At 42.9% G+C, this 27,116-nt stretch overlaps 3 protein-coding genes across 3 annotated transcripts; all 3 read right to left on the minus strand.

Annotated features, from left to right (window-relative positions):
- Positions 1-10,559: 10,559 nt before the first annotated feature.
- LOC143333053 (odorant receptor 131-2-like) lies at positions 10,560-11,519 on the minus strand. The gene has a single exon (XM_076750985.1). The coding sequence runs from the start codon at positions 11,517-11,519 to the stop codon at positions 10,560-10,562; it is 960 nt and encodes a 319-aa protein (XP_076607100.1).
- A 974-nt stretch (positions 11,520-12,493) lies between these two features.
- On the minus strand, positions 12,494-14,561 carry LOC143333054 (odorant receptor 131-2-like). Its single transcript, XM_076750986.1, has 4 exons — positions 14,492-14,561; positions 14,020-14,433; positions 13,584-13,975; positions 12,494-12,574 (listed from the first exon to the last, which is right to left on the minus strand). The coding sequence occupies exons 1-4, from the start codon at positions 14,559-14,561 to the stop codon at positions 12,494-12,496; spliced, it is 957 nt and encodes a 318-aa protein (XP_076607101.1).
- An 11,085-nt stretch (positions 14,562-25,646) lies between these two features.
- Positions 25,647-26,609, minus strand: LOC143333055 (odorant receptor 131-2-like). Its single transcript, XM_076750987.1, has one exon. The coding sequence runs from the start codon at positions 26,607-26,609 to the stop codon at positions 25,647-25,649; it is 963 nt and encodes a 320-aa protein (XP_076607102.1).
- Positions 26,610-27,116: the final 507 nt, after the last annotated feature.

Consider the following 27,116-nt stretch of genomic DNA (forward strand, 5'->3'; position numbering starts at 1 on the left):
CCCTGGAGCTTTGCCTGAGTTAATACTTTTAATGGCCTGTGATAGCTCTTCCATAGTTATGTCCTTATCCAGGTCTTCTTTAACCTCCTCTGTGAGCGATTTGAACTGTAGCTGATTAAGAAAGGTATCCCTACAAGCAGGCATGGGGGAGCATTCTGACCTGTACAGTGATTGATAAAATTCCTTAAATGTATTATTAATATCTTCAGGATCGTTTGAAATCTCCCCAGATTGAGTGGTTATGCCATTAATGGCTCTTTCAGATTGTATTTTTTTAATTCGCCACGCTAACAATTTGCCAGCCTTTTCTCCCTGGTCATAAAAGGCTTGGTTCAGCCACAGTAAACTCTTTGCTGCTTTATCAGATGTTAATTTATTATATTCCATTCTTAAAATTAGTAGCCGTTTTTGTTTTTCAGGGTCATCATTGTTATTTATATTTTCTGTTTTTAGTAGTGATGAAACTAATAATTTGTCCTCTAATATATGCCTTGAAGGCTTCCCATCTAGTGCATGCATTAGTTTGGTTGGTATTAATCTGAAAATAGAAATCAATTTTATCTTCTATATATTTAACAAATTCAGAATTTTTAAGCCACCTCACTTGCAGACGCCAATTAGGGGGAGACTGTTGAAGTTTGTCTATTTGTACAGACATAGAAATGGGGGAGTGATCACTAATGGCTATACACCCATACCAGCAATTCTTAATTTTGGATACCAGTTCTTGTGATACTAAAAAATAATCAATGCGAGACCTGGACTTATATATTCCTGAGTAGCATGAGAATTCAAATTTATTTGGGTTAAGTTTTCTCCAGATTTCAGATAAGTTCAAGTCTGTAATATATTGTAAAATTGTTTTTCTAGATTGTTTTTTGTGGGGATCGTTTTTTGTAGAGCGGTCTACCAGCGGATTCAACGTGCAATTGAAATCTTTCATCGTTCTGATTGCCTGCCAGTCAAAACATCGTTCATGACGTCATGAAGTCGCATGTAGACCTGGCGGTTGGCGCCATTTATCAAACTGCTTTGCTCCTCAAGCTAGCGTAGCTAGCACAAAATGGACAAGTTTTTGACAAGAAACAGACCAAAGGAACACAAAACATAGAGCATTTCTACACGTGGACAATGACATTCATATGGCACTGACAGACATTAAGCCCAGGCTTGACAAACTGTGTAGGAGCCACCAAGCCCATCCCTCTCACTAGTGTAATTTCTGTCTGTCTCACACACACACACACACACACACACACACACACACACACACTTAAGAGGTTCGAGTTCTTTTGTTCTGTTCTTGTCTGTCAACAGTTTCTTGAAAAGTTCATTATTTGGTGGGAATATAATACAGTGTTGAAAACATGTTTGTTAATAATATTCTTATGCTAAATAAAAGTAATAATTATTGAATAGTGAATAAAAGTAAGAAAATCATTCTAAAAGTTGATGTTTCTTTACATATGTTGTAGCATTGTCAGTGGGATTGCAAAGGGGGTCCCTGGCCAGAAACTAATGCTGTTTGGGGGGCCATGGCATGGAAAAGTTTGGGAACCCCTGGCCTAGCCAAAACATATGGATGGAAAATAGGAGGGGACCAAGGAGCAAGCCCTGAGGGACTCCACATGAGAGAAACACAGGGATAGAGGATGAATTGTTAACAGTGACAGAGAAGGTCCTGTCTGTGATATAAGAATGAAACTAGTCCAGAGCTGTGCCACAGACTTCAACACAATGAAAAAGTTCAGATACACACAAATTCTGCCCTCAGATAGCCAAGGCCCTGTAGTAGTCTAAGTCTAAGTCTGAGGCCAAGGTGGACCTCGGGCGGAACCACATTAAATGGTTTCATTTTCACAAATGTTTCTCAAATGCTGGCACAGAAAGAATAAATATAATGATCATTTCTAATGCGGCTTATTGTGTATTTGCTTTTCATTTGAGCTGAAAATGAACAAGTTTATGTTAATTGGTAACAGGTGATATAACAATATAATAATCTCCAGTCTGCTCTTGCTCCACTATGAATCTATCTTGTCCCAATTCTTTTCTTTAAATAGGCCACAGTTTCTTCACTAAAGAATGAAGTTTATTACATGTCTAATGCTTCTGTGTTTGAAAGCTTGGCCTCCTCAGTTGCTGACAGATACCAAACATCTTTGATAAATCAACAGGATATCATAGCAATAAGTGGGCAATAATAATAAAGGTGGCACGGTGGCACGGTGGCAACACTGTCGCCTCACAGCAAGAAGGTCCCGGGTTCGATTCTCGCTGCAGGCACCGGGGGTGTCACCAATGGTGACAGGGGAACTGAGTCCCCGGGCGCCGGTTGGATGGCGGCCCACCGCTCCTGGTCTGCCGCAGAGGAAGGATGACCAGGATGGGTTAAAGGCGGAAGTCAAATTTCACCAGTGCATGGCGTGTGTGGGCATGATATATGTGTCTGTGTGACAAATAAAGGGGATTGTCCCCCTTGTTCTTCTTCTAAATTTTATTTGCACCTCATATTCAGGCAATCTCAAGGTTCAGGTACAGAGTTGAAAAAAAGAGGAACTTATAGAGAACGACAATTAGCAAAAACCTTTTTTTAAAAAAGATATGTTTTAAGATTTCACTTAAAAACATCTGTAGACTGTGGGGCCCTCAGATGGTCAGGGAGGGCGTTCCACAGCCTTGGTGCTACGGAGGAAAATGCCCGGTCACCCATGCTGTGAAGTTTGGTTCTGGGGGCTTGGAGAGTGTTAGTTGTTACTGATTGTGTGACCATAGATGCACTGGTGGGTGAGGAGGGAGACTTTGTATTCAATTCTGAGTGGGACAGGGAGCCAGTGAAGAGATTTCAGGATGGGGGTGATGTGATCATACTTGCGCACCCTCATCAGGATCCTGCCAGCGCTGTTGTGGATGTTTTGTAGTCTTTGGATGTTCTTGCCAGAGATCCCGATGAGGAGTGCATTACAGTAGTCCAGCCTGGAGGCGATAAAGGCGTGGACGAGCTTCTCTGCATCTGCCAGGGTGAGTGTTGGACGGAGTTTGGCGATGTCCTTGAGGTGGTAGAATGAAGTCTTACAAAGGTGTTTGATGTGGGTGTCAAATGTGAGGTGGGGGTCCATTTTTACACCTAAGTTGGTGACAGATGTGGAGAGGGAGATGTTTTGACCAGAGAAGATGATACTGGTGATGGAGGAAGAGCGGAGCTGATGTGGTGTGCCAACCAGGATGGCTTCCGTTTTGGCACTGTTTAGTTGTAAGAAGTTGAGCTTCATCCACGCCTCTATCTCCTCCAGGCAGGTGGTCAGTGTGTGCATTGGCAGCAGAGCATAAGACGTGGGGGTTGTTCTCAGGTAAAGCTGTGTGTCATCAGCAAAGCAATGGAATGATAAACCATGTTTGTTAATGACTTTGCCAAGGGGAAGCCTGTAGATGGAGAAAAGGGTGGGGCCCAGCACAGAGCCCTGAGGGACACTGCAGGTGACGTTGTGGGTTTGAGATTGTGCTTCACCCAGGGCGACGTGTTCGGTTCTGCCGGTCAGGTAGGAGATAAACCAGTTGTCAGTGTTTTCTGAAAGTCCAATGGTGTTTTGTAGGCGGCGGAGGAAGATGTTGTGGTCAACTGTATCAAAAGCAGATGTTAGGTCTGTGATGGCCATGACATCATGAGATGTTTGGTGATGTCAGCCTGAGCCTGTGCCTGTGAGTGCAGCTCCTTGGTTGGAGTAATGTCAGACACCTGTGCTTAGAGTGAGGAGGTTATTTAAGCTCCTGCAGTCACAGTCTCTCTCTCTCTCTCTCTCTCTCTCTCTCTCTCTCTCTCTCTCTCTCTCTCTCTCCTGGCCTCCACACAGGTATATCACACATTTGGGTTTAGTTATGTTAGATTAGGTTTAGTTCAGTTTGCATTTTACAACATTTACACACATTATCTTCACTCATACACATCTTACACTACTGACTCCACTGATTTACACACTTCATGCTTTAAATATTTGATTTGATCTTATTTGAAGTAACTTTGAATGTTTAATTTGGTTTAATTTGGTTTGGTTTGAAAAATAAAGACTCTTAAACTTTGTCATGGTGTTGTCTCCCTCTTTTGTTGTGACCGCCTGAGCCAGGTCATGACAGGTCCAAGAGGATGAGTAGGGATGGGGAGCCAGTATCTGCTGCCATCAGAAGGTCCTTGGTGACCCTGACAAAGGCTGTTTCTGTGCTATGGCCAGGGCAGAATCCAGACTGAAACTTTTCAAACAGGTTGTTGTATTTGAGGTAATGATGAAGTTGTGCTGCAACTGTTTTTTCCAGAACCTTTGATAGGAACATGGGCCTGTAGTTGCTGAGAACTTCAGGATCCAGGGTGGGTTTTTTCAGTAGTGGTCTGATGACAGCAGTTTTCAGCGCAGATGGGATATGGCCGGCCACGAGGGAGTGGTTTATGATCTTGGTGATGAATGGAGACAGCAGAGATGTTGGCCTTCAGCAGAGCTGGAGGAAAAGGGTCCAGGGCACAGGTGGACGGCTTCATTTTTTTGATGATGTCCGCAGAAGGGCTGGACAGCCTCAGACAGTTTGTCGGCAGCTTGGGGGGGGGGCAAGACAGCAGTGGTGGAGAGGTGCGAATGGATGTTATCAACTTTTTGTTTGAAAAAGGTGACATGCATGTTGCACCTCTCCTCGGTGGTCTCAGAGTGGGAGGGTGAGGGGGGTTTGAGAAGGTGATTTATTGTTGAAAATTGTTTTTTGGAGTTACCAAGGCTGTTGTTGATTATGGTAGTGGTTGTGTTCCCTGTATGCCTGTTTGTGACCAGTCAGTCCAGAGGCCTTGAGCCGCCGCTCAAGGACACGCCCAGCTGTCTTCATTTTTCGCAGCTCACAGGTGTACCAGGGTGCTGAGCATGAGAATGAGACTGACCTGGATGTTAAGGGGGCATGGAGGTCCAGGAGACTGCTCAGGGACTTGTTATAAAAGTCAGCGGAGTCAGCAACAGAGAGGAGGTCAGTGGAGCCACAAGAGAGAAGTTGATGATCCAGTGCCAGGGCATCAGGATTGATGTTTTTCAGATTTCTGAAGTGGATCTGTCGCTTTGGTTTGGTGTGGTGGGAAGGAAAAGGCAGCTCCACTGACACTACCTTGTGATCTGAAACACCAAGATCGTAGACCTGAAGGTTGCTGATGGGGGCGGAGTTAGAGATGACAAGATCGAGCGTGTGTCCCCTAGAATGTGTGGGGACATCAATATGTTGTTGTAGGTTGAGGGAGTCTAGCAGCTGAAGGAAATCAGCAGTGTGATGGCAAGAGGGGGTGTCGACATGAATATTTATATCTCCCAAGATAATGATGTTGGCAGAGGTAGTACAGAGTGTTGTGAGGAGATCAGACATTTCTGGGATGAAAGCAGAGTTGGGTTTTGGGGACCTGTAGAGAAGGAGAACAGTCATGCGGAAGGGGAGCTTACACTTAAATGCAAGACACTCACAGGAGGATGTTGCAGGCAGCGAGACGGGGGACAGCTCCAGGTCCTGTCGGTGAATGACAGCTAGGCCACCACCGCGGCCAGTGCTGTGGGCTGCCTCCAAGTAACTGTAGCCGGGGGGGACATCCTTCATTTAGGGCAGAGTAAACCTCTGGCTGGTGCCAGGTTTCCGTCAGACACATGAAGTCAAGTCCTTTCTCTCTGATATTTTCTTCAATCAGTGTGGATGTATTATTTATGGATTGAGTGTTGAAGAGTTCGAATTTGACCAATGACTGTGAGGTGAATCTCTGTACAGGTCGCAAAGCATTAAAATCCACTCCACGTAGACTAGAGCCCACTGCATGAAGTGTATCCGACCGGGAGTACGGGGATGTTGTGGTGTTTCCCATGCTGGATAGCAGAGATCTTGCAATATTTCCAGTGTTGATGATTGCTGGGGCGATGGCGCTCTGATGATGCGTCAGATGTGCGACAGATGACCAGAGAGACGGGATGTTTGTAGCAGAGCAGCTTGTTTGGTAATGGTCGAGGAATTTTCGACCGCAGCCTCTATGAATGTAACAAGGGTGGCGAAGTCCAAGTTCTTTAATGATGGGGATGTTAAGTTCAGGAGAAGTTGCGGGATTTAGTCGGCGGAGTTGCAATTAACAGACAGCGTTAAGCCAGGTTTGAATGTCATAAATGATAATCATATTACATCATGTTATTATGGCGTGTGTGTGTGTGTGTGTGTGTGTGTGTGTGTGTGTGTGAGAAAGAGGAGGGGGCAACACAGGTTCCAAACAGGCACATCATTAGTGAATGTGCTTCAGCAGAGTTGGCATTTCAACCTTAAATTTACTTTTGTCACAAGCTTTTATCAATATTCTGTTTAGACATGTACACAGTAACAATTTTCAAGTCATTGTCTATTCAGAGTCTAAACACGCCGTCTAGGCTATAACAATGGAGGGCAGAAAGAGGGTATCATAATACATCCTAATGTTACGCCCCTGTGAAGGGCAGACAGTCATTACAAAGACTACGACACGCTGTTGCTCTCGTGTAGCTCTGTATTGAATGAAATTACCCTTTTTTTCTTAACAAAATACATCATAAACTATTAACAAAATATCAATGAAAGACAAAGGAAATATCTTCCTGCAACAATCAACACATCTAACTATAATCATAAACTCATTTTACTTTCAGTACTTTTAAATCAACTTCAATCTCTATAACAATTATATTCTTTTTAACAGCAATTAGAAATACATTTTACTGAAATCACAAAGTCATGTCATTATACCTTGAAATTAACTCCATTAAGTATAACATGAAATAATATTAATGTGAATACATCAGGTGGCACGGTGGCACAGTGGCAACACTGTCGCCTTACAGCAAGAAGGTCCTGGGTTCGAATCTCGCTGCGGGCACTGGGTGTGTCCTCCACCATGCTTCGGTGCCTGCGAGGAGGGCCTTTCTGTGTGGAGTTTGCATGTTCTCCCCGTGTTCACCTGGGGTATCCTCCGTAAAAATATACCCCCACTAAAAACATGCAAGAAGATCACCACCTGACCAATGGTGACACAGAAGAAATGGGTCCCCGGGCGCCGGTCTGGCTGCCCACCGCTCCTGGTCTGCCGCGGAGGAAGGACGACCAGGATGGGTCAAAGGCGGAAGACAAATTTCACCTCCGTGTGCTGTGTGCATGTGTGTGTGATAATAAAGGGGAATGTCTCCCCCTGATTCTTCTTCTTCTTCTTTAAATCAGTTTCAATTTCTATGATAACAATCCATTTTTAGGCAAGGCAAGGCAAGGCAAATTTATTTGTATAGCACAATTGGCACACCAGGCAATTCAAAGTGCTTTACAGAAGCATAAAAGTACATTAAAATCATACATTTCAAAGAAAGAAAGAAAGAAAGAAAGAAAGAAAGAAAGAGATTAGAAGAGAATAGAAAAATCAAAATAAAGTACAATTAAAGGAAAATTAAAAACAGAAGCCAGTAAAAGACAATAATTTAGCAATTAGAATGATTAAAGTCATTGAGCAAATATATTTACTTTAAGTAAAAGCTGTAGCAAATAATAATGTTTTCAACCCTGATTTAAATGAGCTGACAGTTGGTGCAGACCTCAGGTGTGCAGGGAGAGTGTTCCACAGGTGAGGAGCATAATAACTGAAAGCTGCTTCAATTTGTTTGGTTCTCATTCTGGGAACACACAGTAGACCAGTCCCTGATGACCTGAGAGGTCTGGATACTTCGTATGGAGTTAATAAATCTAGAATATATTTCAGTCCTAGACCATTTAATGCTTTGTAGACCAACAGTAAGATTTTAAAGTCTATTCTCTGACTCACGGGAAGCCAATGTAGTGATCTGAGGGCTGCTGTGATATGGTCCATTTTTCTGGTGTTTGTAAGGACTCGTGCAGCAGCATTTGGAATCAGCTGTAGTTGCCTTATTAATTTTTTGTTTAGGCCAGTAAAGACTCCATTGCAATAGTCCAACCTACTGAAAATAAATGCATGAACCAGTTTTTCCATGTCTTCTTTGGACAGACATCCCTTAATTCTGGTTATATTTTTCAGGTGGTAGTAGGCTGATTTGGTAATGAGCTTTAAATGGTTGTTAAAATTCAGGTCAGAATCAGTAATTACACCAAGATTTCTGGCTTTATCTGTTGTTATCAGTGACATGGAGTTAAGGTGAGCACTGATCTTTGACCTTTCATTTTTGGGGCCAAATACAATCACTTCTGTCTTATCTGCATTTTAGTGAAACAGATAAGTGAAGTAATTGTTCAAATGGTGATACAAGCATGAAATTTGGTACCTGTACTCTTCAAAGCCTACTTTAAAATAAAAAAACGCTGGCAACACAAAAATCCAAGATGGTGACCATTTTGCAAGATCCAGTATCTCCAGGTCACCATCTTCCACTGTGAGAGGGTACTGGCTCAGCTTGGAGACGAAAGGGGGAGGCCTCTGGACAAATGTCCCCTGTTTGCCAATAACATGGCTTTTTTTGCCTTTATTGTGACAGAGGCAGCTGAAGACATGACAGGAAAGAGAGCAGAGAGAGGGGACACTGCAGCAAATGAGGGTGGTGCAGGTGGGAGTCAAACCTGCGGCCACTGCAAAGGACCGACAGCCTCAGTGCATTGGGTGCACACCTTACCAACTGAGCTAAAGGAGCGCCCAGAATAACATGCCTTTGACCTTCTCCTGGTTGACATAGCGACACAGGTCATGTACACTGATCCAACGCAGGCTCTGACCTTGCCCAGATGCCACCCACAAGTGCTCTAGCCCCAAACTCTGAAGGGTAGGGAAGGCACTCGGTACAATGATGACAATGTTTGTACCATTTGCCTTGACCATGATGGCTTTGCTTCCATGTTCTGTGGCATATTTGGCATGCACAAAGATACACCTGTCAGCTTCCTCATGAGAGATATTTGATATATATTTGATTGATTTGATTTGATATTTGGGCAACCCTGTCTGCCAGGAACTGGAACAACTCCGTCTTGTTGTCATTGTGCCTAAGGAAGTTGCACCAATTGGACGGAATGGTGTTCTTGTTTGTCACCTTACGTCTCCCTTCCTGGCCATGTTGGGACCTGGTCTCAGCTTTGAGGCTAGATAGCCTTAATTGCCTTAATTCTGTACTTACAAATGTGGAAATGGCTCCATTGGATTCTATGACCCAAATGTATGTGCACACCAAAAAAATCATGTGTAAACTGATTTCTGATTTTCTAAATGTTAAGTAGTTGCCAAGGTATGGATACTTTAAATTAATGGCAGCCATCTTGGATGCCATCTTTGTAATCAAATTGTATGTTATGACAATAGTTAAAACAAAACTCATGTAGCTAGTTATCAAGAAACATTTTTATCTTAAAAAAAATCCATTATGCAACAATGGAAAAAAAAAAAAAAGGAATAAAGCAAAATGTGGTCAGACAAGGCAGCCATCTTGAAAAATGACTGCCATTTTGGATTTTTACTTGGCCAGTGTTATTTTTGAAAAGAGTAGACCTTGAAGAGTACATGCACCAAATTCCATGCTTGTATCACTATTTGAACGATTCTTGTGAAATATGCAATTATCTGCTGCACTATTTCCTGAATTTATACACTAATCTCCAAACTCTGAGATAACTACAGCAAGACATCAGTTTTAAACTGTGGTTGTCTACTGTTTCATCATATCAACGAAACATTAACAAGAAAATAACACACATTATACCATTACCTTCCAAATTCAGTTGCGTTTGGTATACTACTACACAAAAATCTCTCAGACAACCGCTTGGTCTCCCGCCTTAACTGAACGTAGCTTGGCCAACATCGCAAAGGGCGCTAGCTTACAGACATGGAAAACGGCTAGCCTAACTTTGCTCAAAATAAGTTTAAGTATTTCAAACAATTCCCGCCGCATGTAATTATCATTTATGTGAGCTTAATAATATAAATAAACTACTACTAAATCACAATGGTGCTTTTGAACACTTTCTTACCTGTGAAGGGGCAAATAGTCATTACAAAGACTACGACACGCTGTTGCTCTCATGTAGCTCTGTATTGAATGAGACCAGCAAGGCATCGTCCCCACAGGAAGCTCTGGCTCCTTCAAAATAAAGAGACTCCTTCAAAATAAAGCTACATAAGCTGATAGATCACCATGTCAGTAAAAAATACAAAATCACGGTGTTAAACAAAATGTTTTACATGGCTATTTTTCTATCTACTACACTAACAGGCTAACGCACAATATCAATAACCTTATGTGAGCTGAAGAAAAACAAAAAATTAGTTTGCAAACAATCTCAGAGTGGAGTTAAGTTTTTAAATACATTAAAATGTACACATAGATTAAAAGCCTTTTTGTTGAATGTAGAATGAAAAAACAATTAATGAAAAATAGAGTACTCTTGCAAGATGACACCACATTTATTTTACGATATTGCACTAACAAATAGAGATGTTTTTGATTTAGAGCAATTTCAACAAGAAACTGAGCTTTGTCTCAAAGCAATATACATCTCTTAAATGACAGTAATGCTTGATGATTCAGTGGCGCCTAGACTGAGACCTTAATTACTGTGACAACTGACAGTTTATATCGACAGCATAGATGGCCAATGAGGATGGGTCTGATGTTCTGGTCTCTGACACCATAGATGAGAGCACTCAGACATCTGGGAAGAAGGATTACACACACATATAGAATACTCTGGATGCGCAAAATTGTTATTGTCTCAACGAGTTTTGTGATAGCAAAAGCCAGAGGACTGTATATTGTCGAAGACAGACTGAGGCACAGCTGCACCAGATGCAGCAGCAGTGTGTTACGAGCCTTACGGGCTGAAGCTTTGTCTGTGGAGGCTGACCTGGCTGCTACCATCACACCAATATATGAAGAAGTGACTGCCACACCAGCTGATACAAACAGACAACAAGTGTAGACTTGGTTGTAATTGTTAGAAACTGGGCTAAGCAGCATGTTTTCTATGGAACAAAATTCTTTCATCTGCAGGTTCTCAAATAGGAAATCTAACACTAAAAGAACTTTAATAAGGACATTTAATGAAGTGACGGCCCAAACCACAACGATAGCCACCTCTGTGTTTCTGATGGTGATGATGGTAGCGTGTCTCAGTGGGTAGCAAACAGCCACATATCTCTCCAGAGACATCAGCACCAGTGTGAGAGGGGAAACATCATTTGTGACAGTGCAGATCATGGTGAGAACACCACATACAGGATATGTCAGCATTACTCTACAAGCAGACAGTATGTACAGTACCTGACTCAGTGCCATCTGTGCAGTGTCTGCAAAAAGGAGGTTAAACAGAAGAACGTAACGAGAGGTCTCACGAAACACCAGTTTACTCCTCAAGGTGAAAAACATGGTGGCATTAATGCAGAGAAACACACAGCATGACAATATAATTGGAGCAGAAAACAGGAAAAGTTCGACGAGGCCCCGGTACTGCAGTCCATCAGTGATGTTTGTCTGAAATGAAGTGGCATTTGACATTATTAGAGAGGCATTTATGGGGCCCCCTCAAAATCAACACGGGATATATGAAGGGTTTTATCCAGGTATATGGTACACTGCAGTTATCTACTCATAACAGAGAAGCTCAAATAATCTTGTATAGTCCATTCTTGGAATAGTAAAACTCCATTGTCTTTGCAGAGATGTCTATCAAGTTCACATGCAAAACAAAATGCTCCACATACATTTTCCCTGTGCCAGCAGTTACCAGGTTAGATGCTGTGTTTGAGTCCATGTGAGCAGAACTGGTCTGCAGGGTTTCATGGTCCTCACAGGCCTTTTAAGGATTCAGTCCTCACACCCACTTCACGTGATATTCTATTGTAAGCATCTGACGACATTATGGAAAGGATCCCTGCAGAGATAGGCCTTTTTTCAAGAGTAATCATAAAGCACACTTTATTCAAATGTGACAAAAACAAAAAAATAAAACTCACCAAACCCTTCTTGGCTCATCTTTTCATTGTTTCAACAATCAACACTAATGGTTTGGCTGGAATAAACTCTTCATTCACAGAATCAGTACAGAAAGAGCGAGTGCTGACAAGACAGAAGCAGGGTGGGAAACAGCATGTAGAGCCTGAATACCTTCATGTCGAACTTGGGATTTAGCTGTCTGATTTAGAGTTAACCTAATTAAGCAGGTGTTTCTCACACAGTAGAAACTGCAGTGGAGGGACAGTAGCAAATGATGTGTACAAACAAGATATCCACTTGATTTGACTGCTGAAGCCTCATATCAGCTTAAGCTAAACTTAAGAAAGCATTTTTGTACAGAAAGAAAACTGTCAGTTTTGTCCACCATCTCAAAACATTGGAATAGTGTTATGAGGCAAGAACTTTACAGCACTATGGACAGGAGAAAAAATTACAGTGACTAAAAACTTTCAATGTACATATGGACATGTATTGTTTAAAGACAGACTTGACTTCTTTTTTTTATGATGTGTTTCCTAGACTGTGACCTCAGCTTTGGCTGGAATAATGGAGAGTTTCAGCTGACAGCGTAGATGGTATATGAGGATGGGTCTGATGTTCTGGTCTCTGGTGCCATAGATGAGAGCACTCAAACATCTGGGAAAGGTGACAACACACACATACACAACAATCTGAATACGCACCAGTACTATCCTGTTTAGGGCCTTTGACATAACTATCAGCAATGGTGGTGTAAATGGTTGAGGACAGACTGAGGCCCAGCTGCACCAGATGCAGCTCGTATGGTTTATTGGCTCTGTCCTCACATCATTTTACATTATACAACAACACGTCCGCATTGTTAACAAATGATTCATGCGTGATGTAATCTCTCAGCCATCACCTCCTCGGTAGTGTGATCCACTCCACCATATCCATGATGCAACAGTACCTTCACAACCTCACAACAAATTTTTTAAGCTTCATAAAGGAAGAATATGTGGCAGAGATGTTTAGTGCATTAGATAGTATAAGTGTACATAATAAAGTGGGTAGGTAGTATGATCTCATGTCATCGCTGAGGAGTATCCCTGAAACAATCTTTTTTTTTTTTTTTTAATTCTGTAATTGTGCTTTTTTCTGCCACTGAAAATCAAAACACTTGTTTCCGAACTTGATCAATGTTCTTGCATAAAACACATCCCTTTCAGATTTCCCCATGTACATTTTGGGGATTATAAACCACATGGGTCTTGAACAATGATCCATGTGTCACTGTTATATTCATTGTGGCCTGTGGCTTTGACTCTTAACACTTTTCTATTGTCTATTGTTAATGCAAACAAACAAACATAAAACCTTTACTCACTCACCGTTAGACACAACTATGCCATAGAAGCATTATTATACTGTAGAACATTAATAGCTTGCAATTAATTGCAGTTTACTTTTAAAAGAGCCACAGTACACATTTTCTGTTTAAAATCTGAATAAATTCACACATTTTGTTAAAAATAATATTTCTCTATGAAGCAATGCATGTGCTGATTTTTGCCTTGCCTGGAATGACAGAGACAGAAATTGAGTGTCTCCACTGACAGCAGAGATTGTACAAGAGGGTCTAATGGTCTGGTCTCTGAGACCATAGATGAGAGAACTGAGACATCTTGGAAAAATGATAATACACACATACAGTACAGTCTGGATACGTACTAATATTATCCTGTCTAGGACCTTGTAGATAGCTATAAGCATTGGGTTATATGTAGTTGAAGACAGACTCAGGCAGAGCTGCACCAGATGCAGCAGCAGTGTGTTACAAGCCTTACGGGCTGAAGCTTTGTCTGTGGAGGCTGACCTGGCTGCTGCCATCACGCCAATATAAGAGCAAATGACTGACACACCAGCTGATACAAACAGACAATAAGTGTAGACTTTGTCATAATCTTTAGACATTGGGCCAAGCAGCATGTATTTTCCAAAGAGCAAAATTTTTTCATCTGCAGGCTCTGCAGATCCTCAAATGGAAAATTTAACAGCAATAATACCCGAGTGAGGATACTTAGTGAACTGACTGTCCAAATCACAACAATAGCCACCTCTGTGTTTCTGATGGTGATGATGGTAGCATGTCTCAGTGAGTAGCACACAGCCACATATCTCTCCAGACACATCAGCACCAGGGTGAGAGGTGAGATCACAGAGGTGAGATTGGCAAGCATGGTGAAAACACCACATACAGGATAAGTCAATGTTATTCTACAAGCAGCCATTATGTACATTAACTGACCTTGTACCAGTAGTATAGTCTCTGCAACAAGGAGGTTATACAGAAGAACATAACGGGAGGTCTCACGAAACACAGATTTACTCCTCAAGGTGAATAGCATGGTCCCATTAATGAAGAGAAACACATAGCATGGTAATGTAGACACAGTACAAAGTATACTATCCCAAAGTATCCCATGCGCTACTTCTAAAGTCAGTGCGATTAAGCGCAAGTCGTGGAAACTTTCTGGATACCTGTTGCTCACGCTCCTGCTTGCGGGGGATGTGCAGCTTAATCCCGGGCCAATTGCAGGCGACGTGGGCCCAGCTCAACATCATCCAGTGGCACCCGCAGAGACTATGCATCATTATTCTGGCCTGGATAACATTACACCGGGGTATGAATTCACTACGTACAGCGATCTGGTTACTGCTGAAGCTGGAAATATGGGTGAGTTTTCTGCTGATTCACCACAAATAACTACACCAACAACAATCTTGCCAAGCGTTGTGACACTATCCATGACAAGCCGCGTGCCGAGGATAAACTACGCATCGTCAAACAAATTAAAAAGCAAGATAAACCCTGCAATTGTGAAACAGCGTGGCTTTAAACTCTTCAGAACTGTGAACCAGGCTCGGATTCTTTGGGACTCTCGGGCTAAACCGAGCGGACTATTAGGCAGACATCTGAATATTAGAAGCGCTATTCCTAAGAGTGAACAACTGCAACATCTCTTATATGAATCAAATCTGGATTTCCTATGCCTAACAAAAAGTGCACGGCCATAATATGTTCAGACGAGACAGAGCTGTTGGTCGTGGCGGGGGTGTGTTATTTTATGTCAAGGACAGTATAAATTGTAAGCAAATTCAGTTGTCCTGTATTAATGACTTGGAATGTGTTGGTCTCAAATTAACTCTTTCAGCCCAAATGTCGTTCACTATGATTGGAATTTATAGACCACCATCCGCCAAAAATGTGTTTTATGAAAAGCTCAATTCCCTAGTTAAAGAGTGTGATACAAACAAGGAGATTATTTTATTCGGAGATTTTAATATAAACTGGAGTGATAAAGCTAAAAAGAAAGAGTTAAAATGTGTAACAAGTAAATTTGACCTTGAACAGGTTATCGAGGGACCAACAAGGATAACTAGTTCCTCAGAAACACTCATCGATTTGGCTTTCACTAACAGACCAGAAAGAATAAAAAAAATCTTATAATCTGGTTACAGGATTGTCTGACCATAATATGATTCTGATTGTAAGAAAGCTCAGTAGAAGGAGATTTAATCTGTCTGCAAACAAGAAGATAGAACAGTATAAAATTCCGAACAAACAGTTAACCAATCTTGAAAAGGCAATTAAAGAAATAGACTGGAATGAACACTTTGTGCTTAAAAGTATGGATGATAACTGTAATTCCTTCATGGCTGAACTTCAAACACCTATACATAGTTTTATGCAGAAGGTGAAATGCAAACCAGGTCAAAGACACTATTTACCATGGTTAAATGAAAACATATGGTCACTTATGAAACAAAGGGACCGTGCTCTCAAGATGTCTCTCAAGAATAAAACGGAACATGAAAGACGTTTGTTCATCACACTGAGAAATAAGGTTGTTAAGGAGCTCCGAATGGCAAAAGCAACATTTTTTATTAATGCTATTAGTGAAGCAAAGGGAAACACCAGAGAGATCTGGCAGAATTTAAAGAAACTAACAGGGAAACCTAATACCATTAATAAAACAATTGAACTAAATATTGAGGGAAATGTGATTTGTGATCCAACTACTGTGGCAACAGCACTTAATACTAGTTTTATTGTCTCTACAAAAAAGATGACTCATAATTTCTCTAGATCAAATTATTCTGCCACTCCTCTAAATATTGATGCTCCCATTTTGACTTTTACTGAAGTGACCAATTCCAAAGTTGACAGTATTATTTCTTGTCTTAATTGTTCAAGGGCAAAGGATATATATGGGATGGACACAGTATTCATAAAAACTCATAAGGAGGCACTCATTTATCCTATTGTAAAAATTGTTAATTGGTCCATTAATGAAGGAGTGTTTCCAAATGCTTGGAAAACTGCAATAATTACACCAGTGTTTAAATCAGGTGACCAGATGGTCATTAGTAATTATAGACCCATTAGTATCCTTCCAGCAGTTTCAAAAATTGCAGAAAAATGGATCTCTGAACAGATAATATCACAATTGAATGCCACATCCTTCTCATTGCATCCTATGCAATTTGGATTTCTAAAATATCATTCTACTGAAACAGCAAATTGTTTTCTTTTGGAAATTATTAAGACTAAATTGGACAAGGGGGGAGTGGTAGGGGCTGTCTTCCTTGACTTAAAGAAAGCCTTTGATTCTGTTAATCATGAGGTTTTAATTGTTAAGTTATCAAAGTTTAATTTTTCTCCTGCTGTCATTAAATGGATAAAATCATATCTTACAGACAGAAAGCAATGAGTTCGTGTGGATCAGGTGACCTCACAGGTGGTTGACAATCATGTCGGTGTACCTCAGGGTTCAACTTTGGGTCCTCTGTTATTTAGTTTGTTTATTAATGACCTACCTGAAGCTTGTCCACCTGCTGTAACTTGTCAGATGTATGCGGATGATGCGGTCATATATTTACATGCTAAAAACAAGAAGCAAGCAGGAGAAGAGTTATCTGCTTCAATGGTCAATATTTCTGATTGGTTAATAAACTCTTGCTTACATCTGAATGTCGATAAAACCGTTTGTATGTTTTTCTCAAAGTCCGTAAATAGAGATCCTGACCCAGAAGTTACAGTAGCAGGGAAAAGACTATCGGTAGTACATGAATTTAAATATCTGGGCATAGTATTGGATTCACAACTCACATTTAAAACACAAGTTAAAAAAGTTGTGAACAGACTTAAATTCAATCTGGCAAATTTCAGACATATTAGGAGCAACCTAACGACAGAGGCCTCAAAGTTGTATTTCAATGCAATGATTCTTTCACATATGAACTACTGTCTGACCAGCTGGACTCAGACAGGCAGAACTACATTAAAACCGGTGGAAAGGCTTTACAAACAGGCTTTGAAAACATTGGATAAAAAGTCAAATTCCTATCATCATTGCAAAATTTTAACAATATATAACTTTTTAAGTTGGGAAACTATGATCAAATTTGCCGATATTTTACTTGTATATAAGAGTCTTCATGGCCTGGCACCTCCTCCGCTCAATGAATTTATCAAACAAATTCAAAACTCATCTACCAGATCCACCTCCAGGGGGGATTGTAAAATACCATACAGAAAGAGTGCCTTTGGGCAGTCAGCCTTTTCCTACCGAGCAGCACACATGGAACACTGTACCCATAGAACTCAGGAACATCACATCTCTTAAGTTGTTCTCCAAATCAGTAAAACAGTGGTTACTGGACAATCAAACCTGTTATCATGATCTGAATTAGTGGCTATGTCCTCATTTTTCGTAATATATGTTAGGACTTAGGTGCTTTGTATAGTACGTTCTTTCATTGTCTTGCTAATTGTGCTTGTGTGCTGTGGCTTTTGTTTATGTGATTTGCTTTGTGCATTTGTGTGTCTTCTGTTGGCTGTGTGTTTTGGTCTGTGTTATGTTTTATGTCCTACTTTTGTATAGTGCGTTTTTAATGTTTTTGTTACATGGTTAGGTTACTATATTAATAGGCTTTAAATCTTGCTGTTTCTGCTATGTGATTTGTTATGTGCTTTTGTCTGTGGTTATGTACTTGCTTTGAGCTTATGTGCTTTCTATATATGTCTATGTTCCTTTCTATGGACATGCAATCAATTCGTTTTTATCTGTGCTTATGTGTTTTTGTACTTTTGTACGGAATTTTAATTCCTGTTCATATATATATGTAAATACCATCAACCTGCCAGGGACTGCAGATGAAAATTAGCCTGTATGGCTAAATCTGGCACATTTACGTGACTTAAGTGATCATGTTAATTAATGTGCATTGTCCCTTCTTAAATAAACATAAACATAAACATAAACATAATTTTTTTCCAGAATCCCCAATTCAGCAATGATGTTGATCTGAGATTGAGATCCATTTGACATCGTAGAGAAGTTTTGAGCAGACATCAAATGATCAGACTCTTGATGTAATTAGGCAGCAAATGCAAAAGTAATCTTGTCCAGTTTGTATTCCTACAGCAGTGAAGACATTTCATCTTTAAAGCAGAGAATGTCACTGAGTTCATGTGCAATATCCAAAATCATCAGCAAAGTTCTTAGCAAGGCAGAAGCCTGGCATGTTTCTATGTGCACAAAGGTGGACTGCAGGGTTTGCCTGCCCTCACATATTGTTTATGAGTTCTGTCCCCACATTTTCTCACATGATACAATCATACGTCAGCATTGTTAACAAATTTTTCACGAGCGATGTAATCTCTCTACCACCACCTGGCACTCAATACCCTGATCCATTCCACCATATGCATGCTGTAGCAGCACGTGCTTAAGCTTCATTATTGTTCAAGATTTATTTGTCATATGCACGGCAATATTAAAATAAACTATATAACCAACTGAGGTAGACTGGTGTACGGTAGTAACGCAATTAGTAAAACTGTGATGTAGATAGGCTGTACAGTAGTCGTAATGTATATGCTTAATGAGAACCAGGTAGGACATACATAAGGTGCAGAGGCTGTACAGGGGATGGACACAAACATTTGTACTGTGATGGTTATATAGATACATACAAAGTGGCATGAAAACGTTTGGGCACCCCTGCTCACAATGTCTGTTACTGTGAATAGTTAAATCAAATCAAATCAAATCAAATTTTATTTATATAGCACTTTTCATGCACGATAAAATGCAACACAAAGTGCTGTACAACAGTTAAAAACATTATAAAGGAAAACATAAAAACATCCATCCATCCATCCATTTTCTACCACTTATCCAGGCCAGGTTGCGGGGCAGCAGTCTGAGCAGGGACGCCCAAACTTCCCTCTCCCTGGACACTTCCTCTAGCTCATCTGGGGGGGATCCCAAGGCGTTCCCAGGCAAGCCGAGCGACATAGTCACTCAAGCGTGTCCTGGATCTTCCTCGGGGCCTCCTCCCGGTGGGGTATGCCTGGAACACCTCCCTAGGGAGGCAACCAGGGTGCATCCGATAGAGATGCCCGAGCCACCTCAGCTGACCTCAGCTCTCGATGTGGAGGAGCAGCGACTCTACTCTGAGCTCCTCCCAGGTGACAGAGCTCCTCGCCCTATCTCTAAGGGAGCGCCCTGCCACCCTGCGGAGGAAACTCATTTCAGCCGCTTGTATCTGGGACCTCGTTCTTTCGGTCATGACCCAAAGTTCATGGCCATAGGTGAGGGTAGGAACGTAGATTGACCGGTAAATCGAGAGCTTCGCCTTTCAGCTCAGCTCCTTCTTCACCAGGACGGACCGATACAGCGACCGCATTACTGCTGCCGCTGCACCGATCTGCCTGTCAATCTCACGCTCCATTCTTCCCTCACTCATGAACAAGATCCCAAGATACTTAAACTCCTCCACTTGAGGCAGGAACTCTCCCCAAACCTGGAGGGAGCAAACCACCTTTTTCCGGTCGAGAACCATGGCCTCAGACTTGGAAGTGCTGACTCTCATCCCAGCTGCTTCGCACTCGCCTGCAAACCGCCCCAGTGCATGCTGAAGGTCCTGGCTCGAGGGAGCCAACAAGACAACATCATCCGCAAAAAGCAGAGATGAAATCTACTGGCTTGCGAACCGAACCCCCTCCGGTCCCTGGCTAAAATAATGAACAGAACCGGTCACAAAGGGCAGCCCTGGGAGTCCAACATGCACCGGGAACAGGTCCGACTTACTGCTGGCAATGCGGACCAAGCTCCTGCTCCGGTTGTACAGGGACTGTACAGCCCTCAGCAGAGGGCCTTCAACCCCATACTCCCGGAGTACCTCCCACAGAATGACGCGAGGGACATGGTCGAATGCCTTCTCCAAGTCCACAAAACACATGTGGACTGGTTGGACAAACTCCCATAATCCCTGAAGCACCCTGTGGAGGGTATAGAGCTGGTCCAGTGTTCCACGGCCAGGACAAAAACTGCATTGTTCCTCCTGAATCCGGATTCTCCTCTCCAGTACCCTGGAATAGACTTTCCCAGGGAGGCTGAGGAGTGTGATTCCCCGATAGTTGGAACACACCCTCCGGTCCCCCTTTTTAAACAGAGGGAGCACCACCCCAGTCTGCCAGTCCAGAGGCACCATCCCCGATTGCCACGCGATGTTGCAGAGGCGTGTCAACCAGGACAGCCCTGCAACATCCAGTGACTTGAGGTACTCAGGGCGGATCTCATCCACCCTGGTGCTTTGCGACCGCGTCCCCAGTCTCTGCTTCCTCTACAGAAGACATGACAGTGGGATTGAGGAGATCCTCAAAGTATTCCTTCCACCACCCGACAATGTCCCCAGTCGAGGTCAACAGCTCCCCACCTCCACTGTAAACAGTGTTGACAGAGAACTGCTTCCCCTTCCTGAGGCGCCGAATGGTTTGCCAGAATTTCTTCGAGGCCGACGGGTAGTCCTCCTCCATGGCCTCCCCAAACTCCTCCCAGACCCAAGTTTTTGTTTCTACAGCCGCCCGAGCTGCTGCACGCTTGGCCTGCCGGTACCCATCAGCTGCCTCAGTAGTCCCATGAGCCAACCAGGCCCGATAGGACTCCTTCTTCAGCTTGACGGCATCCCTTACTTCCGGTGTCCACCACCAGGTTCGGGGATTGCCGCCACGACAGGCACCAACAACTTTACGGCCACAGCTACGGACGGCTGCATCAACAATGGAAGTGGAGAACGTGGCCCGTTCGGACTCGATGTCTACAACTTCCCTCAGAATCTGGTCGAAGCTCTCCCGGAGGTTGGAGTTGAAGACCTCCCTGACAGCAGGTTCTGCCAGACGTTCCCAACAGACCCTCACAGTATGTTTGGGTCTGCCAAGTCTGTCCCGCTTCCTCCCCTGCCAGCGGATCCAACTCACCACCAGGTGATGATCAGTTGACAGCTCAGCCCCTCTCTTCACCTGAGTGTCCAGGACATACCGCCGAAGGTCAGATGATACGACTACAAAGTTGATCATTGATCTCCAGCCTAGGGTGTCCTGGTGCCATGTGCACTGATGGACATCCTTATGCCTGAACATGGTGTTCGTTATGGACAAACTGTGACTAGCACAGAAGTCCAATAACAGAACACCACTCGGGTTCAGATCGGGGAGGCCATTCCTCCCAATCACACCCCTCCAAGTATCACAGTTGCTACCCACGTGAGCATTGAAGTCCCCCAGCAGAATGATGGAGTCCCCAGTTGGAGCACTTTCCAGTACCCCTCCCAGGGACTCCAAGAAGGCCGGGTACTCTACACTGCTGTTCGGCCCGTAGGCCGAAACAGTAGTGAGAGACCTATACCCGACCCGAAGGCGCAGGGAAGCAACCCTCTCGCTCAGCGGGGAGAACTCCAACACATGGCGGCTGAGCTGGGGGGCTATAAGCAAGCCCACGCCTGCTCGCCGCCTCTCACCGCGGGCAACTCCAGAGTAGAATAGAGTCCAGCCTCTCTCAAGGAGTTGGGTTCCAGAGCCCAGATTGTGCGTGGAGGTGAGCCCGACTAACTCTAGTCGGTACCTCCTGCACTAGCTCTGGCTCTTTCCCCCCCAGCGAGGTGACATTCCATGTCCCCATAGCCAGAGTCATCGTCCAGGGTTTGGGCCGTCGAGGCCCCCACCCACGACTGCCACCCATAACACAAAGCACCGGCCCCTTCTGATCCTTCCTGTGGGTGGTGGGCCTACGGGAAGGCGGGCCCACGTCGCTCCTTCGGCTGCACCCGGCCGGATCCTGTGGGCAAAGACCCGGCCACCAGGCGCTCGCCTGCGAGCCTCAACCCCAGGCCTGGCTCCAGGGTGGGGCCCTGGTGACGCCAATCCGGGTGATGTAAGCGTCCTTTTTGTTTTTTCTTTCATAGGGGCTCCTGAATCGCTCTTAGTCTGACCCGTCACCTAGAACCTGTTTGCCTTGGGAGACCCTACCAGGGGCATTAAGCCCCGGACAACATAGCCTCTAGGATCATTCAGGTACTCAAACTCCTCCACCACGATAAGGTGTCGGTTCAAGGAGGAGAACACAGCAACATGAAAACAGAGAAACCCCATCCCTCCCACCCTCTATATGTACATATGCACACCCACGACCACACACACACACACACACACACACACACACACACATACACAGTAGTGAGACATGGCAAGGCACTGAGGATTGAGGAAAACGCCACCTTTGGGGCCGTCCACACTGGGAGGAGTCGCCGCAGACTATGATCACAGGGGGCGCTGGCACCCAGGCCCCCCCGACTCTGACAGACAGGTGGATCCCCAACCAAGGTGGGGAGCCGCCCACCCAGCTGGGCCGAAGGGCCCCGGGACCAGCACCCCCAGCAGCAGACCAGACACAACTCTCAGTGTGGAGGACCCCCCTGAGGAAACATTGCAGTTAAAAGTAAAAGGCATGATATAAAATAACTAAAATAAATTAAAGAGTTAAAGGAAGAAAAATACATAAAATAATAAAAAAAAGTAGATTAATTAGGATAAAATGCTACAGAATATAAAACAGCAAAATAAAAGGCTTCAACATAAGATAAATGATAAGAACGTAAGAGAATTTAAAGGTCAGTTAAAAGCCTGATCAAAAAGGTGTGTTTTTAACCTTCTTTTAAAAATATCACAGACTCTGAAAAGCTCTCGCCCTGCAATCGGCTGGTGACTGGTTCAGGGTGTACCCTGCCTCTTGACAATTGCTAGTTGGGATAGGCTCCAGCCCCCCACAACCCCGAAAGGGATACACGGGTATAGAAGATGAATAAATGAATGAAAAGCTCTCCAGCAGGCTGTTCCACAGGTGTGGAGCATAGTGGCTAAATGCCGCCTCGCCGTGGGTTTTAGTTCTGGATTTTTGGTATGGATAAAAGGCCGGTGCCGGAGCACCTCAGGGTCCGCGAGGGTTGATACGGTAAAAGCAGGTCAGATAAGTAAGAGGGCGCAGGCCCGTTAAGACATTTAAAAAAATAGTAAAAGAACCTTAAAATCAATCCTGAAGCGGACAGGGAGCCAATGCAGCGACTGTAAAACCGGTGTAATGTGGGCTCGCCCTCAGGTCTTCGTCAGTGACCTGAGGGCGAGCCCACATATTCAGCGAGTGGCTGAATTTTTGAAGTAATTGGAGTAGAATATGAACAGATGTAGAAGGTGAACTGATCTCCAAAATGTGTAGTTAAAGATTAAATATTCTCTTCAACATTTTAAGCAAGCCTAATGTTTTATTTTTGTTTTGTACAATTTTAGATGTCAAAGCTTTATAAATACTTTGACTCCTCAAACCTTGTCCCAACAATCTGCAACCATAGGCTCCTCTAAGCAGCTGTCTCACACTGAAAATTAAGATAATTGATGTCCACAAAGCAGGAGAAAGCTGTAAGAAGACAGCACAGTGTGCTCATATTGCTTGAAAGGCAAATTAAAACCCTTGTTTGACTGCATAAGACCTCCAGGAAGATTCAGCAGACTGGAGCGGTGGTACGCTGCTCTACTGTGCAACAACATTTACGCAAATATGAGCGTCATGGAGAGTCATCAGGAGAAGACCTTTCCTGTGTCCATCCCACAGGTTTCTTACAAAGAATGTCTCCCCCTCGAATATTTCAGTCACACATGCAATTGTGTCTTAGGGAGCTGCAATAAGGAAGTCTTGAGGATGTTAAAGCATGGGTGACTTTTTCTAAAACATTAGGCAATAAGAAAGTCCTGCTTGTTAACTTGCTATTGTATTGTGATGTGATTACACAACTGGTTGGTGCTGGAGGAGTTTGAGGGGTGGAACAGTATGCTATCTGTCTTGTTTTCATTTAAATGTGCAAAGTTATTGGCCATCCATCCTACAATATCCTCCAGACATTGAGCAAGAGCAGTAGGTCAAATCTGGTCATTGGGTTGGATGCAGACCTGATCTCCCATTCTCCCAGGATTCTCCCATATTCTACCCTTCTCTCACACTGTTCTCCCATTTAAATATTTTCCCATAAATCTGAACTATATTTAACCTTTCTAAGTCAAGTAAAACATAGGTTGACTGTAACTGTGATTAGAGGCACAACCACCTATTTGATGTGTCTGCTACATTGCAGCCTAGCCGAAGCATATGGATGGAAAATAGGAGGGGACCAAGGACCGGGGACTCCATGTGAGAGAAACACAGGGGTAGAGGATGAATTTTTAACAGTGATAGAGAAGGTCCTGTCTGTGATATAAGAATGAAACTAGTCCAGAGCTGTGCCACAGACTCCAGCACAATGAAAATGTTCTGGATACACACAAATTCTGCCCTCAGATAGCCATGATCAAGGCGCTGCAGTAGTCGACGTCTAAGTCTGAGGCCAAGGTGGACCTCGGGCGGAACCACATTATATGGTTTCATTTTCAGAAATGTTTCTCAAATGTTGGCACAGAAAGAATAAATATAATGATAATTTCTAATGCAGTTTATTGTGTATTTGCTTTTCATTTGAGCTGAAAATGAACAGGTTTATGTTAATTGGCTCTTGCTCCACTCTGAATCTATCTTGTCCCAATCCTTTTCTTTAAATAGGCCACGGTTTCTTCACTAAAGAATGAAGTTTACTACATGTCTAATGCTTCTATGTTTGAAAGCTTGGCCTCCTCAGTTGCTGACAGATACCGAACATCTTTGATAAATCAACAGGATATCATAGTAATAAGTGAGTAACAGACAGTGTTAAGCCAGATTTGAATGTCATAAATGATTATCATATTACATCATGTTATTATGGCATGTGTGTGTGTGAAAAAGGAGGGGGCAACACATGTCCCGAACAGGCACATCATGAGTGAATGTGCTTCAGCAGAGTTGACATTTCGACCTTAAATTTTCTTTTGTCACAAGCTTTTATCAATATTCTGTTTAGACATGTACACATTAACAATTTTCAAGTCATTATCTAGAGTCTAAATACGCCGTCCAGGCACAATTGAGGACAGAACGAGGGTATCATAATACATCCTAACAGGCTAACGCACAATATCAATAACCTTATGTGAGCTGAAGAAAAACAAAAAATTAGTTTGCAAACAATCTGAGTCGAGTTAAGTGTTTAAATACATTAAAATGCAGACATAAATTAAAAGCCTTTTTGTTGAATGTAGAATGAAAAAACAATTAATGAAAAATAAAGTACTCTGACACCACATTTATTTTATTATATTGTAATAACAAATACAGACATTTTTGACTTAGAGCAATTTCAACAAGAAACTGAGCTTTGTTTCAAAGCAATATACATCTCTTAAACGACATTAACCTTAGTGACTGTGACAACTGACAGTTTATATCGACAGCATAGATGGCCAATGAGGATGGGTCTAATGTTCTGGTCTCTGATGCCATAGATGAGAGCGCTCAGACATCTGGGAAGAAGGATTACACACACATATAGAATACTCTGGATGCGCAAAATTGTTATTCTGTCAACAACTTTTGTGATAGAGAAAACCAGAGGACTGTATATTGTCGAAGACAGACTGAGGCACAGCTGCACCAGATGCAGCAGCAGTGTGTTACGAGCCTTACGGGCTGAAGCTTTGTCTGTGGAGGCTGACCTGGCTGCTACCATCACACCAATATATGAAGAAGTGACTGCCACACCAGCTGATACAAACAAACAACACGTGTAGACTTGGTCATAATTGTTAGAAACTGGGCTAAGCAGCATATTTTCTATGGAACAAAATTCTTTCATCTGCAGGTTCTCAAATAGGAAATCTAACAGTAAAAGAACTTGAATGAGGACATTTAATGAAGTGACGGCCCAAACCACAACGATAGCCACCTCTGTGTTTCTGATGGTGATGATGGTAGCATGTCTCAGTGGGTAGCAAACAGCCACATATCTCTCCAGAGACATCAGCACCAGTGTGAGAGGGGAGACATCATTTGTGACAGTGCAGAGCATGGTGAGAACACCACATACAGGATATGTCAGCATTACTCTACAAGCAGACAGTATGTACAGTGCCTGACTCAGTGCCATCTGTGCAGTGTCTGCAAAAAGGAGGTTAAACAGAAGTACATAACGAGAGGTCTCACAAAACACCAGTTTACTCCTCAAGGTGAAAAACATGGAGGCATTAATGCAGAGAAACACACAGCATGACAATATAATTGGAGCAGAAAACAGGAAAAGTTCGACCAGGCCCCGGTACTGCAGTCCATCAGCGATGTTTGTCTGAGATGAAGTTGCATTTGACATCATTAGAGAGGCATTTATGGGACCCCCTCAAAATCAACACGGGATATATGAAGGGTTTTATCCAGGTATATAGTAAACTGCAGTTATCTACTTATAACAGAGAAGCTCAAATAATCTTGTATAGTCCACTCTTGGAATAGTAAAACTCCATTGTCTTTGCAGAGATGTCTATCAAGTTCACATGCAAAACAAAATGCTCCACATACATTTTCCCTGTGCCAGCAGTTACCAGGTTAGATGCTGTGTTTGAGTCCATGTGAGCAGAACTGGTCTGCAGGGTTTCATGGTCCTCACAGGCCTTTTAAGGATTCAGTCCTCACACCCACTTCACGTGATATTCTATTGTAAGCATCTGACGACATTATGGAAAGGATCCCTGCAGAGATAGGCCTTTCAATTTAAATCATCAATATCATCAGCAAGTGTGGCCGGAAAAGCTTGAATTTTTGCAAAAGTAAATGTGTTAATTCATATTCTGTGTTTAAAATTTCAATAAAAAAATGAGCT

Source organism: Chaetodon auriga, chromosome 15 (assembly GCF_051107435.1).
Source record: "Chaetodon auriga isolate fChaAug3 chromosome 15, fChaAug3.hap1, whole genome shotgun sequence".
Classification (NCBI taxonomy): Eukaryota; Metazoa; Chordata; class Actinopteri; order Chaetodontiformes; family Chaetodontidae; genus Chaetodon; species Chaetodon auriga.